The sequence below is a fragment of the Electrona antarctica genome (assembly GCF_951216825.1).
Source record: "Electrona antarctica genome assembly, chromosome: 3".
NCBI lineage: Eukaryota > Metazoa > Chordata > Actinopteri > Myctophiformes > Myctophidae > Electrona > Electrona antarctica.
In genome coordinates this window covers 50453937-50470043 of record NC_136808.1, presented here as the reverse complement: position 1 = coordinate 50470043, position 16107 = coordinate 50453937, and the positions used below count along the sequence as shown (strand labels likewise).

The window sequence follows — 16107 nt, the reverse complement described above, 5'->3', positions numbered from 1 at the left end:
GAGCTGTTGTGTGGAAATAATAAAAAAGTCCCCCCATTCTGTGTTTCCTAGAACTGTAAGTATGAAAAAAATCATTAACATGTTGAATCACATCTTTATGATGTCATCAAGATGTGTTTCACCATGTTAATGATTTTTTTCAGACCTCTAGTTCTAGGAAACACAGAATGGGGGGACTTTTTTTATTATTTCCACACAACAGCTCTAATGTACATTAATGACATAGTAAAATGTTGAAAATGAGTGGAATGCTCCTTTAAGCCTCTGGGGAAAAGAGCCGTTTTGGTTTAATTATCTAGTATAATTACAATATCTTGGCTGCTACTGATCATTCAAACTGTAAAGTCAAAATGGAAATAACTGTGTTTTGTTGCATCAGGCTCAGAGGAAAGAAATCAGAAACTAATCTAATAACAGACTAACAGAATATTTGACTTCAGAAGGGGGAATACTTGGTTGTGGATGGGTGTTCATGGCTGGTCAGTGGTCATTTATAAATTGTTGGCACTTTGCTCTGTGGTGTTTATGTTTTTGCCTCCAAAATGTTGCAGCACAGGAACTGTAGTAGCTTTAATGTCTTTAGCCGAGCACTGGCAGGCTGAGAGGTATTTTTTTGCAGACAGCAGGTGCTTTTCTCGTCAATACGAACTGGGCAGAACTGGGACTAAAATGTAGTCCTTTCAAAAACACATGAAGACAGAGAAAGAGGGAGTTGCTCCGTTTGCGTTAGTTGTTGAAAACATATGACCAGAAAGACATGATTGAATTCACTTGAAATATTTGGCGGCTCTGTGTTGTTTTCCCCGATTTTTAACAGACTGGTTTAACCCATTTAGGCCTGACGTCGAAATAAAAAAAATATATATATATTCAAAGATTTGTGCCGCATTTTTACGATTTAAAAAAAATAGCAGACCTACAAGCTCGTAGCGCGCCACTCGGTGGCACGCTATGAGCTTGTAGATCTGCTATTTTTCAATAGCTAAAGTATAACCTAATGCTTAGAACACCAAAAGGGGTTCCCGCCCCAAAATGGATAAATACAGTAAGTGTCACTCAATGCAGTCCTGTCCCAGAGTTTCGATACTCATGAAGCGATACTGAGCAAATCCAGTTGCCCACAAATGCTGTTGTTTTAAAAGGCTTATATTTGTTTTCTGATTGTGTCATTTCTCTTATGTCTTTGCAGAAATTGGCCCCTGGTGTGAACCAGTTTGCCTACACGTGTGTTCAGGACCATCCCATCTGGACTAACCAACAATTCTGGGAGGCAACTTTCTACAGCGAGGTCCAGAGCCAGATCCGAGCTCTGTATCTCAGAGATGCTGCAGAGGAGAAAGTGAGCATCACTGCAAGAATCAAGGTAATTGCGTAGACCCAGCAATTACTATTTATATGCCTCCCTCTGTCTATTTCAACCAAGGGACCAGTGAGGCACTCCGACGTTGAAGCACTGGGCCCTATTGGTAAGAGGAGGGACTACAGGCGGACCCGTGGATTCATGACTGTGAAAACCCCGTGCAGCTGGGCTTTAACATTGAGCGCTCGGTTGCACTTCCGCATTTGACCACCAAAATTTGGTGGTCAAATGCGGAAGTAGACGTTCTGAGACGGTCCTTCCGGGTGCTTCAAAACGCCACTGAGCAACTTCCACTGACATGAATAGCGGGGGGGGGGGGGGGGGGGGAGCTTCGCGCCAGATCAGTCTCTATCCTTTTATATACTCTATGATTTCAACCCACTGTGGGGCTGTGTCTGGGTGAAACGACATCAAATCAATACGCCATTATTTCTAACTTTTTCCTCTATTTGTGTTTCGGGGGTAGCGATTGATAGTTTCCTTCGAGGCTAAATACAGACGAGGGTCACCAGTTTTCTCTCTGGGTGTGAGTGATCCCATAGCCCAGGGGTTCTCAACCTTTTTGGCCGGGGACCCCCGGAAATGCTTTGGCCATGTCTCGCGACTTTCCCACAAGGCAGTGGTGGTTGGTCAGTTTCCGGTGCCACTGCGCGTGTATTAAAGTATTTCAATAAATATAGTGAAAATAGACCTACAAATGTGGTCTTCAAATTCTCAACGGGTCTCGCGAGTCACGACGTGTTGTGAGCTTGTAGCTTGGCTAGATATTTTGTTAGATGTTATTTTTGCATGGCACCATTATTCAACAGTGTTATAAAAATAAATCGGTTAGACTTTATTGATGTTGTTTTGTTGTTTCTCCCAGGACCATGCTCCTCTGCTCCCAGCCAGAGATGGAGAGCATACGGCCATGGACCTCGCAGCAGAGCAGCTGCGTGCATGGCCCAGCCTGAGCAAGGAGAAGCAGCTGGAGTTGGTGAAGAATGAGGAGAGCACAGTGTTCAGCCAGGCCATTCACTACGCCAGCCTGATGGTCTATCTACTGGTTCCCCTGGATACCAGCAAGATCAGGCTTCTCCGCACCGTCCCGTTTCACGATTGGGAGAGCGGCAGCAATAGCATTGTCACCAACAGGTCAGGATAATGGGAGCATGCAACAAGTACTGGGAATGTGTACTGTACAGCAGCGGTCCCAAAAGGTTTTTGCCCGCACCCCCTGTTACCTCCTGACCTAGCTGACGCGCCCCCTGTTACCTCCCGACCTAGCTGACGCACCCCCTGTTACCTCCTGACCTAGCTGACGCACACCCCCTGTTACCTCCTGACCTAGCTGACGCACACCCCCTGTTACCTCCTGACCTAGCTGACGCACCCCCTGTTACCTCCTGACCTAGCTGATGCACCCCCTGTTACCTCCTGACCTAGCTGACGCACACCCCCTGTTACCTCCTGACCTAGCTGACGCACCCCCTGTTACCTCCTGACCTAGCTGACGCACCCCCTGTTACCTCCTGACCTAGCTGACGCACACCCCCTGTTACCTCCTGACCTAGCTGACGCACCCCCTGTTACCTCCTGACCTAGCTGACGCACACCCCCTGTTACCTCCTGACCTATAGCTGACGCACCCCCTGTTACCTCCTGACCTATAGCTGACGCACCCCCTGTTACCTCCTGACCTATAGCTGACGCACCCCCTGTTACCTCCTGACCTAGCTGATGCACCCCCTGTTACCTCCTGACCTATAGCTGACGCACCCCCCTGTTACCTCCTGACCTAGCTGACGCACCCCCTGTTACCTCCTGACCTAGCTGACGCACCCCCTGTTACCTCCTGACCTAGCTGACGCACCCCCTGTTACCTCCTGACCTATAGCTGACGCACCCCCTGTTACCTCCTGACCTATAGCTGACGCACCCCCTGTTACCTCCTGACCTAGCTGATGCACCCCCTGTTACCTCCTGACCTATAGCTGACGCACCCCCTGTTACCTCCTGACCTAGCTGATGCACCCCCTGTTACCTCCTGACCTATAGCTGATGCACCCCCTGTTACCTCCTGACCTATAGCTGACGCACCCCCTGTTACCTCCTGACCTAGCTGATGCACCCCCTGTTACCTCCTGACCTATAGCTGACGCACCCCCTGTTACCTCCTGACCTAGCTGATGCACCCCCTGTTACCTCCTGACCTATAGCTGACACACCCCCTGTTACCTCCTGACCTATAGCTGACGCACACCCCCTGTTACCTCCTGGCCTAGCTGATGCACCCCCTGTTACCTCCTGACCTATAGCTGACGCACACCCCCTGTTACCTCCTGACCTAGCTGACACACCCCCTGTTACCTCCTGGCCTAGCTGATGCACCCCCTGTTACCTCCTGACCTATAGCTGACGCACCCCCTGTTACCTCCTGACCTATAGCTGACGCACCCCCTGTTACCTCCTGACCTATAGCTGACGCACCCCCTGTTACCTCCTGACCTATAGCTGACGCACCCCCCTGTTACCTCCTGACCTAGCTGACGCACCCCCTGTTACCTCCTGACCTATAGCTGACGCACCCCCTGTTACCTCCTGACCTATAGCTGACGCACCCCCTGTTACCTCCTGACCTATAGCTGACGCACCCCCTGTTACCTCCTGACCTATAGCTGACGCACCCCCTGTTACCTCCTGACCTAGCTGATGCACCCCCTGTTACCTCCTGACCTATAGCTGACGCACCCCCCTGTTACCTCCTGACCTAGCTGACGCACCCCCTGTTACCTCCTGACCTAGCTGACGCACCCCCTGTTACCTCCTGACCTAGCTGACGCACCCCCTGTTACCTCCTGACCTATAGCTGACGCACCCCCTGTTACCTCCTGACCTATAGCTGACGCACCCCCTGTTACCTCCTGACCTAGCTGACGCACCCCCTGTTACCTCCTGACCTATAGCTGACGCACCCCCTGTTACCTCCTGACCTAGCTGATGCACCCCCTGTTACCTCCTGACCTATAGCTGATGCACCCCCTGTTACCTCCTGACCTATAGCTGACGCACCCCCTGTTACCTCCTGACCTAGCTGATGCACCCCCTGTTACCTCCTGACCTATAGCTGACGCACCCCCTGTTACCTCCTGACCTAGCTGATGCACCCCCTGTTACCTCCTGACCTATAGCTGACGCACCCCCTGTTACCTCCTGACCTATAGCTGACGCACACCCCCTGTTACCTCCTGGCCTAGCTGATGCACCCCCTGTTACCTCCTGACCTATAGCTGACGCACACCCCCTGTTACCTCCTGACCTAGCTGACACACCCCCTGTTACCTCCTGGCCTAGCTGATGCACCCCCTGTTACCTCCTGACCTATAGCTGACGCACCCCCTGTTACCTCCTGACCTATAGCTGACGCACCCCCTGTTACCTCCTGACCTATAGCTGACGCACCCCCTGTTACCTCCTGACCTATAGCTGACGCACCCCCTGTTACCTCCTGACCTATAGCTGACGCACCCCCTGTTACCTCCTGACCTATAGCTGACGCACCCCCTGTTACCTCCTGACCTAGCTGATGCACCCCCCAACGCTCAGTCTCATTGTATTTGGCCAAAAATGATAATTATTTGAATATGATTATGGCAAATAATCACAGAATGTCACTGCACTGAGAGACATGTGGCTGCTGCTGTATACTGTATACTATATATACAACAGTGTTTTACCGGATTTTGCCGTTTGTGTTAAATAACACCATAAAACCTCCATTATCCTTTTCATGTCACACACCCCCTAGAGGGCGTTGGCGCACCACAAGGGGTGCACGCACCACAGTTTGGGAACCCCTGCTGTACAGTATATCAATATTACAACTTAAGGCATTTAGCAGACGCTCTTATCCAGAGTGACTTACTAAGTTCCAGATCAGAGTTACTACCCTAGTCCAGGGGTTCTCAACGTTTTTGGCCGGGGACCCCCGGAAATGCTTTGGCAATGTCTCGGGACCCCCGCCCCGCCCCCTCCCGACCCCCAATATAAATTGACTGCTACAATAACCTTAATAATAGAGACAATACACCATAAATAAATACTGAAACCAGATATAATCATTAGGAAGGTGTATGCATGTACTATGTGTACCATGTAAACTCTTAATTTTCGATTTTCCATCCATTCAGTTGGGGGGAAAAAATAAAATAAAAACCCCTTTTTTCCCTTTTTTTTGAAAAAAAATGTGGGGACCCCCCAAAATAATTTGGCGACCCCCCGAGGGGTCGCGACCCACGGGTTGAGAACCCCTGCCCTAGTCAACAAACAGCAGGGTAAATGGTCAAGTAACTAGAGTGCCAGGATGGAAATGAAGTGCTGCAAAGTAACTAGGATACACCTACTAATAGTTGTACTAGTATGGAGGGCCAAAACTGCCATATCTAAAAAATTAATAAATAAATGAATAAATAAAATAATAAATAAATAAATCCAAAAATAAATAAATATATATGCAAAGAAATATATAAATCAATAATTAAATGCAAAAATAAATAAATAAATAGGCAAAGAAATATAGAAATGAATAATTACATTTATTTATTTGTTTTAATGATGTACACATTTAAATGTGCATTTAAATGTGTATTTCAAGCTGCTTTTCCCAAGGGTGTATTTCATGAACCGTATGTTAATGAGGGGGTGTGTCTTTCCTAATGAGGGTGTGTCTTTCCTATTCAGCCATTAGCAATCTAACCCAGAGCAATCAAACACCAAAAAATCCCATCCAGCCACTAGTTTTGGATTTTACATTTAATTTTAGTTTAGTTTTAGTTTGTATATATATATATACTTAAAGTACCCAAAGTAAAAGTGTCCTAAATGTATAAAAATCTTTTGAAAATAGCAGATCTCCCCAAGCTCACAATATGTCGCATCGCTTGTAGATCGGCTATTTTTAAATGCCCGAAATCTATATATGCTAGGGCTATTGTATGTAAGTTTTGTAATAATAATCAAAATCTACAAATTAATTAGTAACTAAAGTGTTCAAATAAATGTAATGGAGTAAAAGTAGGCTACAATTTTGGGATTTGTAAAAGTATTGGTATTGGAAAATACTCAAGTAAAGTACCAGTAAGACCTCCTTGCACACATCCGCCTGGGTGATGGCAGACTGCTGGGGCGGCAGACGGCAGACTGCTGGGCAGACGGCTGGTTCTTTGGCATGGGGGGTCAGATCAACATAATGGAATTAATTCTGTACTGGCCATATATGGAGCGTGTCTTGAGTGTACAGGGTTTGATGAGGTCAGAGGTCAGATCAACTTATAGAATAGGACAACTCCAGTCAGAACAGGTCAACTCCATATATGGAGATATAAGGGTGACAGCGGGGGCAGTGTCTTGAGTGTACAGGGTTTGATGAGGGCCCAGCAGTAGGGCCGGGCATCAGTCAAAAGGGAGACATCGAAGTGGAAGGACAGGTGGAGAAGGATCAACATATGGAATGTCAGAACAGGTCAGCTCTATATAGAGATCTAAGGGTTTGAGGTTTGAGGTCAGATGTAGAGTTTCTGTCCGGCTCCATATGCAGATCTAGGTGATGATCCAGTCTTCTCCATGTATCCAGGGTTTGATGAGGTCAGTGTCATGATCTTCATATATGAAGATGGCCATATATGGAGACGTGATGTCACAAGGCGTGATGTCACGAGGCATGATGTCACGAGGTGTGATGTCATGAGGTGTGGACTGATGACTATATATGGAGGCGTGACGCTGACTGACTGACTGACGGAATATGCAGGTTTTCATATTAAACTGTATATGTATATTTTCTTGGTTGATTGAACATTGTATTCACAGTTTGTATAATTTGGGTACAGTTCAAACGAAGGTACAGGACAAAAACTGCTATGAGGATAAAACCAGAAAACACACTAAGACTTGTTTGTTTACATCAGGGTCCTCCATTTTCAATTTATCAGAAAGATGGGTAACAGGGTTACAGGTCAAGTGGACACTTAGTGGATCGACAGGTCACTTGTACACCTTGGATGAGTGGGCATTAGGGATATGTGGGCACTAGGTACAGGGTTGTAGTTTTTCTGGCACCTTGGTCGATTACCTTTGACCTCAGTACATTTTATTCTCAGTAGTAATTCTTAGTGGGGCAACTGGGCACCTAGGGGTAGGATAACTGGGCACCTGGACAACTTGCCACTGGGTAAAGGTGGGCAGTAAATTTTGCCACCTTGGTCGGGCACCATTGACATCAGTACATTTTATTCTCAGTAGTAACATTCTTCTTGTGTGCAGTGAGATTAAGTATTGGCCTAAATTGGACATCATATATCTCTGATTGCACACTGTATGTGTATGCCCAGGCAAACATATTAATGCAGACATTTTGTAAGTGCTCTTCAGACTTTTTAAAGCATTTTGCACACCATTGTACACCAGTGGTTTTCAACTGATTATGAACCAGGGACCACGTACCACCCTGACTGAGAATCAACCTGGGGACCACCACCCTGACTGAGAATTAACCTTGGGGCCATTGTTGTGTTGGTAGGGGGGATATGGTCGTGGTGTGGGGGAAAGAAATTAACCTTCCATATTGAACTCATGTTGCTGTTCATTGTAACTTATTCTATGAGTAAGCAGACACTTGCGATTGATTATGGGCACATTTCCTTATAATGGTGACTCAACCAGGAAATCCGTTACGGCCGGTTTCCCTTGAGATTCTAACTCACTTTTCTGTGGAAGTTCTTGACATCCGACTTCCCAGTAACTGACAACATCGACGCGTCATCATTTGTCACCAGATCATTTACTGCATTGTTTCTCAACTTGTGGTCAATACAATAAATTCAAATACAAATCTTCACTTTCCTACATTACTAAATGCATGGTCAGGGACCACATGCAACACCTTCACGGACCACCAGTGGTCCACGGACCACCCGTTGAAAACCCATGTTGTACACCATCACTTGTTTACCTTTACTACCACCATATGATAATATTGTATCTGTATTTATTTATCAATACAGATACAGTACAGTCGATCTGTGAGCTCCTACATAGATTATCCAATGGTTGTTAAGTGACATCATCAAGTTCCACCCGGTCAGTGAGTGAAATCATCAAGGTACACCCCCTCATTAACATATGGTTCATGAAATAGACCTTTGGGAAAAGCAGCTTGAAATACACATTTAAATGCATGTATAAATGTGCATTTAAATGTGCATTTAAATGCGTATTTAAATGCGTGTTTAAATGCATATTTAAATGTACATTTAAATGCGTATTTAAATGTGTATTTAAATGCATATTTAAATGTACATTTAAATATGCATTTAAATTTGTATTTAAATGCACATTTAAATGTACATTTAAATGCGTATTTAAATGTACATTTAAATGTACATTTAAATGTACATTTGAATGTGTAGATAAATACAATAAATAAATAAATAGTCACTTAAATACATTTAATTATTGATTTATATATTTATTTGCATATTTATTTATTTATTTTTGCATTTATTTATTTATTCAATTTATTTATTTTTTAGATATGGCAGTTTTAGCCCTCCATATACTTGAACGTTGACATGAAATAATCCCGCTAGTGTTTCAGAAGCGCTAGCATGACAAAATGCAACCTGTAGTTGTACTTGTAGTGATGGCGCTGTCCGTTCAGCGCTCATTGAAGACCTACAGTAGGATAAAACTACCAAGGGTTCGTCAGTGATGTCACTGTCATGCAATTGTTCAGACTCATCTTTTCTCCGCTGCGTAGGTTGTATAGACTTGGCCCCCATAGACCAATTATTTGTTTACAAACATTGGGACTGGGCGCACGGGTGACTGTTTCATGTAATCAATTCCCAACAGATCTCCAAACCTGTTGTTTTGGGGAGAGCTGGTTTCAGTCCATTCAACCTCCTCTTGTGAGTTGGCTAGTGAGGTGCACCCTAGGAGACATTTATACTTCAAAGCCCAACAGTATTGCGCACAGAGAACAGCTGATATACAAGCTCACATCGCATCACAGATGCGACTGTTGCGAGCGTAGAGGTCTGCGTGCACGACACCATCGCGGGACGAAGCATAAATTACACTTGATGGGCTGCAGGTGCGCGTGCAGCCGTGGACAAACAGGCTCTGCTGCCGTGACCATGAGCGCACCTCCCGTTCTTATGACAGCGACTGGAGGTGTGGTTTTGAGGACAACTGTTTTGAATTGCTTTTATTGTTCAAACACAACAGAAACCAAGGATTATATATTTCAAGGGCGAGAGATCACAATAAAAATCCTAATCATTCTTCCTCCACACTGGGATAAAAACAGCATCTGAAAGTTTGATGGTGCATTTTTTACCCGTGAGTGCAGTTAGAACTTTTCCATTGCATCTTATGAGAGGTGGTGTTTTTCTGCTGCCGCGATGCTCGCGCATGCTGTCATCAGTGTGACGTCGTCTGATAAGGCGTCTATTGTTCAGACTCATCTTTTCTCCGCTGCGTAGGCTGTATAGACTTGGCCCCCATATGGACATGTGTGTGTGGTCAGTAAAGCACAGAAGTGGGGCGCCCGCTGGCCAAGTGGTCCAGGCGGGTGCCACATACAACATTGGGAATTAGTGAATCCCCCCAGTGTCCAACTTTATTTATGTTCTCACCTTTTTTTAATACAACTTCATATTCCAGAAATATCAACCACAACGTACGTACAACTTATAAATCATTTTGACCAACGCAGGTTTTGTAAGGTTTGTAAGGATTTATCTGGAGAAAGCCTCAAGTTCTTGATTTGGGAGTATGTGTCCCTTCCTAACAAGGTGATGATGGGTGTGTGGGTGGATGTGGCGTTGGTCACAGTGTACAGTACATGATACGCTGCGATTACAGCCAAATGCAACACAGCTCTTCCTTCCATATGCAGCCCACATCCGTTCTGTGGGCTTACGTTGTCCTACCACACTCTGGAGGAACGCTTACATACAGTACTACTTCACTTTGGACGTTTAAAACCTGCAGGCTGTTGTCAACTTTCCACTCAACAAGAGACCAAAGAAAATAGAAGTGAAAGTGATTTCAGCAAAATGAGCCAAATCTGGGCTTTTCGTAGGAAACTGAGGTGGTGAAGCCAAGGATTCACTTCTGGATTATCTGTGCTTATTTTGCTCCACAGTAGCACTAGCCAGTCACCGGTGGATCTCCTGCAGGAAATATTGTATTGGACACAAGAGAGCTTTGCAGAATATTCACAGCCAAATGTTCATAATGCCAAATGTCTAAATGTATTCCCAAATATGCACATTTACCCTGGGACAATATTTGTATAGTAAATTTTGTTTCTATATTTGTTGTAAGGAACTACAACTTGTCATTGCTTTCTATGAATATAGATAATAACAGTGATTGATCCTGACATCTTTGGCCAGTCTCAGTCTGCTGGCATTACTGACACAATTTGTTCAATTCATAAACTACACAGTCAAATCTATAGTGTTAAAATTATACTGTGTGTGTGTGTGTGTGTGTGTGTGTGTGTGTGTGTGTGTGTGTGTGTGTGTGTGTGTGTGTGTGTGTGTGTGTGTGTGTGTGTGTGTGTGTGTGTGTGTGTGTGTGTGTGTGTGTGTGTGTGTGTGTGTGTGTGTGTGTGTGTGTGTTAGAGATCAGCGGATGAGCTTTTTTGTCACCCGCATGTGCATAATTATAATCCGCCCGTTATCCGACCGCAATTTATTAATTAATCCAATGTATTAATCCGCACCACCCGCAATCCGCTGCGCTGGGAAGCGCCCAGCATATACAGTATATCCAATCTACAAGATCACACCGCGTCGCTGCGACGCGTTGTGAGCTTGTAGATCGGCTATTTATACGTACTTGTACAAACAAACAATGTCACTCACCACTCTTTCGACAGTTCACCAATGTTACGTAGTGGTTGTATATATCCATTTCCATGGTAACACGCTTGTCCACGTTCTCACATTGCAACGTATTTTCATACAGCATATCCAGCCGTCATCGGCAGGGTAAAGAACTTAATCACTCCCAGTCCCACGCCAAACGTATATTACTCCCTTCTGTTTTACTTAGTTTTAAGTTTCTCTAAGGCCTGACTCACACCTTTACAACAGATTGCTGTATGGCTGATGCATGAGACTTATTGACTGATGCAAGCTCGCAATTCATTTCCAATGGGAGTCACATGGTTTGACACAACATTTGTGTTGTATGAGGGGGTGGGGGGCAGTCGAAACACAGCCGAAAGCCGTACAACACAAATGTTGTGTCAAACCATGTGACTTCCATTGGAAATGCATTGGGGCAAGATGTAAACAAACCCTTTGTTTACATCTAGCATGCATCAATGTTGTATGCTAGATCGAAAGGTGCAGTGAAGCCTAAGACTCACTAGCTGCCTGTTAGCAACTTTAGCGTAGCTGCCTGTTAGCAACTTTAGCGTAGCTGCCTGTAGGAGACCACTGTGTTGTTGTTGTTGTTGCAAGGAGGACCCAACTTCATAGGTGGCTAATTTGTGCCAGATCATGGAAAATGACTAACGCACGCACGCCAAGATTTTGTTTTAAAAGCTATAATAAGCATATAGATAGATGCCATTTATTTATTTCCCGCATTATTTCACCCGCGGTTTATCCAATATTAATTTATAATATATTGAATTGACCCAAATCCACCCTAACCACGGCTAAATCCGCCACCTGCTGGTCTCTAATATAATTTAAAAGCTTCCGCTAAAATAAATAGTCTGTTTATTTCTAGCTTTGGCTCTGTGTGCATAGTGTAGCAACGTAAACCTTCTGAAGATTAGCCTACTTTGCGTAATAGTTCACATTCAGCTGGAGCAGGACCAATACAACACAAAGCTGTATGTTATCCCCCCTTATTTCATGGCTACCTACAATTACTCCATTAAGTATAAGCTTATTAGCTTACAAGTTTCCACTTCCATTGCTGTTATCAAGAAATAACAGAGCGCAGAACGCTGTGATTGAGCGATCAGGATGGAGCATTCAGCCAAGCCGTGGCGTGTAATAAATCTTCACATCCATTTCTCACAGCTTACTCACAGCTTACTGAGACTATCAATCACCTCACTGCTCCCAATTGACTCATTAATGTGTGTGGGACTGTGTGTGTGTTCTGCAGCATGGCGGGCAGCGTGGCAGAGAGCTTTGACACAGAAAGCGGGTTCGAGGACTCTGAAACCAGCGACGTGGCCAACTCTGTGGTCAGGTTCATCGCTCGCTTCATCGACAAGGTGTGCACGGAGAGCGGGGTGACCCAGGACCACATTAAGAGTCTCCACAGCATGATCCCAGGTAGGACTCCTACAGTTGGGTGCCACCGATATTGTCCCTTATCATTTGACCCATTTAGGCCTGACCTCAAAATTTAAAAAAAATCCTTCTAAATCCTCCAGTTTTCTGAAATAAATATTTTCACGATTTTTCAAAAATAGCAGACCTACAAGCTCGTAGCGCGCCACTCGGTGGCGCGCTATGAGCTTGTAGATCTGCTATTTTTCAATAGCTAAATTATAACATAATGTTTAAAACACCAAAAGGGGTTCCCGCCCAAAATGGGTTAACTGTCCTTTTGCGCAGATCACGCAAACCTCAGCAAAAAGAAAAGGACAATATCGATGGCCTCCAACTGTATACTGTAGCACAAAGCTGTGCCCTGAATTAATTCCTCAGCTGATGACGTCACACTCTGTCGGCTGTCCTATTTCTCTCAGCTATGCATGGTAACGCTTTTCACCTCAAACTCCCTCCAAATGAAGCTCATACTAAATTGGAATAATGTCTTATTCTAATCTAAGCACATAGTAGCACAGACCCCTGAGCTGATAGGGTAACTCCTGACATGGGAGTTACCCTTGAAATCTGTAAATATAATATAAACTGTGGTTCATTTAAATCATGACAATAAACGAAACATTTTGGGCCGAACAAATAATCTAAAAAGGAGAACAAAAGGGCAGGGTACAACAAGTTTTTCTTCTTTCTTTTTTTTTTTTAAATAATTTTTATCCCACGATTTTGCAACCCAGTTTTTTCACCCAGTGCCAATTATCTAATGTAATCCTGGGCACTATACTTCCTCCGCCAACCTGGGGGGGCAGCGGACTGACCTCATGCCTCCTTCTATGCATGAGGAGTCCAAGCTGCTTCTTTTCACCTGACAGGGGGGAAATTCCCTGGCCGGACGTAGCGCATGGAAGGAACACGTTATTCCGACCAGTTCCTTTCCCCTCCATCAGGCGCTTCTTTCTAATTATGTGTTGGGGCCCAAAAAGATGCTGGATGTGTATGAATGTAACACTGCGGTAAATCTCTTGCAACCCACAGGCATCGTGGCGATGCAGATGGAAACTCTGGAGGCTGTGCACAGGGAGAGTAGGAGGCTGCCTCCAATTCAGAAGGTGAGTAGTGCCTTAACCCATTTTGGGCGGGATCCCCTTTTTGGTGATAGCATTATGTTATGCTTTAGCTATTGAAAAATAGCAGATCTACAAGCTCATAGCGCGCCACCGAGTGGCGCGCTATGAGCTTTTAGGTCTGCTATTTTTGAAAAATCGAAGAACCACTTACATAGAAACATAGCTTTTTCAGAATAGAAGACATTTTTAGAATCTGATCTCAGGTCAAAATGGGATAAGGGTGACTATACTGCGTGCAAGTGGTCTAAAACGGCACAAACTGCTCTAAAATCTGTGGTTTGTGGTTACTGGTTGTTGGACAAATAATGGTGGCAGCGGGAATCGAACCCCGGGACGAGGTGTGGATTTGGGGGTCTAATGACTAGCGAGACACGCTGCCAGAGTGGGGTTTTCTAGCTGTTTTAGAATGTGGGAATGCCCCGCCCCGCCCCGCGGCCGCCTTAATATTTCTTACTAGTAGTAGGGCCAATCAGAGGCAGGTGTGGGCGGGTCTTTGCGTAGTGTCACACACTGAACATTGCTGATCTACAAGCTCACAGCACATTGCGCCGTGCCACATTTTGAGCTATAGAGATGAGCTATTTTTGGTGCGTGACAAGTGGGTTTTATCTGGCATGTTACAGTACCTCTTATGCAAGGAGCTCCTGTTATCCAGTCATGTACTTTTTTCATTAATTATTGTCAGCCCGTCACAATTTCATATTTGACCCCTTAGTCTAGCCTTATGACTCCCCCTATTTAACTGCCAGGACTTAATGAAATGCTCTCACACAAACAGACACGCACCATGCCAGCACTGCCGTGGGAGCATCCTGGGAGTGATGGTGAGCGGTCGGTCCTGGCCTTTGGTCTTGCTGCTTTATGAAGGCTAACTTTAGACGTGGGGCGTAACGTAACACCAGGGCTCCACCGGACGCGTTGCGTCTCCGTCGCGTGCGTCAAAAAACACACCGGTTCAATTTGAATGCACGCGTCACGCAACGCGGGCAGTGGAGCCACCCTTCATTGATTAAAAAGGGAACATTCCCTGATGGTGACGGAGACGCGACGCTGACGCGACGCTGACGTGCCCGGTGGAGCCCTGGTGTAAGCTTCGTTGGTGTGCTGGCTGCAAGTAGCATGTTGACTGCTGTGGTGTGTACACAACACTGCCTCTGGCCATAGAACTGCAGGGGTGATGGGGATGATGATGATGATAATAATAATTATAGCTATTAACAACAACAGTGGCACAGTAATGATGATAATGATATCATAATTATAGTAATGATACTTGTGGGCAATTGGTTCTCTGCAATTAACCCATTCTAACCATTCGGAGCAGTGGGCAGCGCATACTGTAGGTCTGGTCAGCACACTTGCAGGAGTATCTTCTTAACATGCACACCTTTTGGTGTGGGAAGAAACCAGAGCGCATGAAGGGAACCTATGTGAACATAGGGAGAACATGAAGGGAACCTATGTTAACATGGGGAGAACATGAAGGGAACCTATGTGAACATGGGGAGAACATGAAGGGAACCGACTGTATGTGAAGTTGTGAACATGGGGAGAACATGAAGGGAACCTATGTGAACATAGGGAGAACATGAAGGGAACCTATGTGAACAGGGGAGAACATGAAGGGAACCTATGTGAACATAAGTAGAACATGAAGGGAACCTGTGTGAACATAGGGAGAACATGAAGGGAACCTATGTGAACATAGGGAGAACATGAAGGGAACCTATGTGAACATGGGGAGAACATGAAGGGAACCTATGTGAACATAGGGAGAACATGAAGGGAACCTATGTGAACATAGGGAGAACATGAAGGGAACCTATGTGAACATGGGGAGAACATGAAGGGAACCTATGTGAACATGGGGAGAACATGAAGGGAACCTATGTGAACATAGGGAGAACATATAAACTCCCTCTTGCTGTGAGGCAGAAGGGAACCTATGTGAACATATGGAGAACATGAAGGGAACCTATGTGAACATAGGGAGAACATATAAACTCCTTCTTGCTGTGAGGCAGAAGGGAACCTATGTGAACATATGGAGAACATATAAACTCCTTCTTGCTGTGAGGCAGAAGGGAACCTATGTGAACATACAGTAGGGAGAACATGAAGGGAACCTATGTGAACATACAGTAGGGAGAACATGAAGGGAACCTATGTGAACATGGGGAGAACATATAAACTCCTTATTGCTGTGAGCCAGGCAGTGTTAACGTGCAAGGCAATTTTAGCAGCTGTGTGTGAACACATGTATTGTAACACA

General features: G+C 45.2%; 1 protein-coding gene across 1 annotated transcript in view; it reads left to right on the top strand.

The window, feature by feature from the left end:
* The window catches only part of sbf2 (SET binding factor 2), a 185299-nt gene that overhangs the window by 123010 nt on the left and 46182 nt on the right, over positions 1 to 16107 (top strand). Inside the window, 4 exon segments of the mRNA XM_079496397.1 lie at positions 1190 to 1363; positions 2226 to 2494; positions 12539 to 12711; positions 13744 to 13817. Of these exon segments, the coding sequence (XP_079352523.1) occupies positions 1190 to 1363; positions 2226 to 2494; positions 12539 to 12711; positions 13744 to 13817 (690 nt within the window).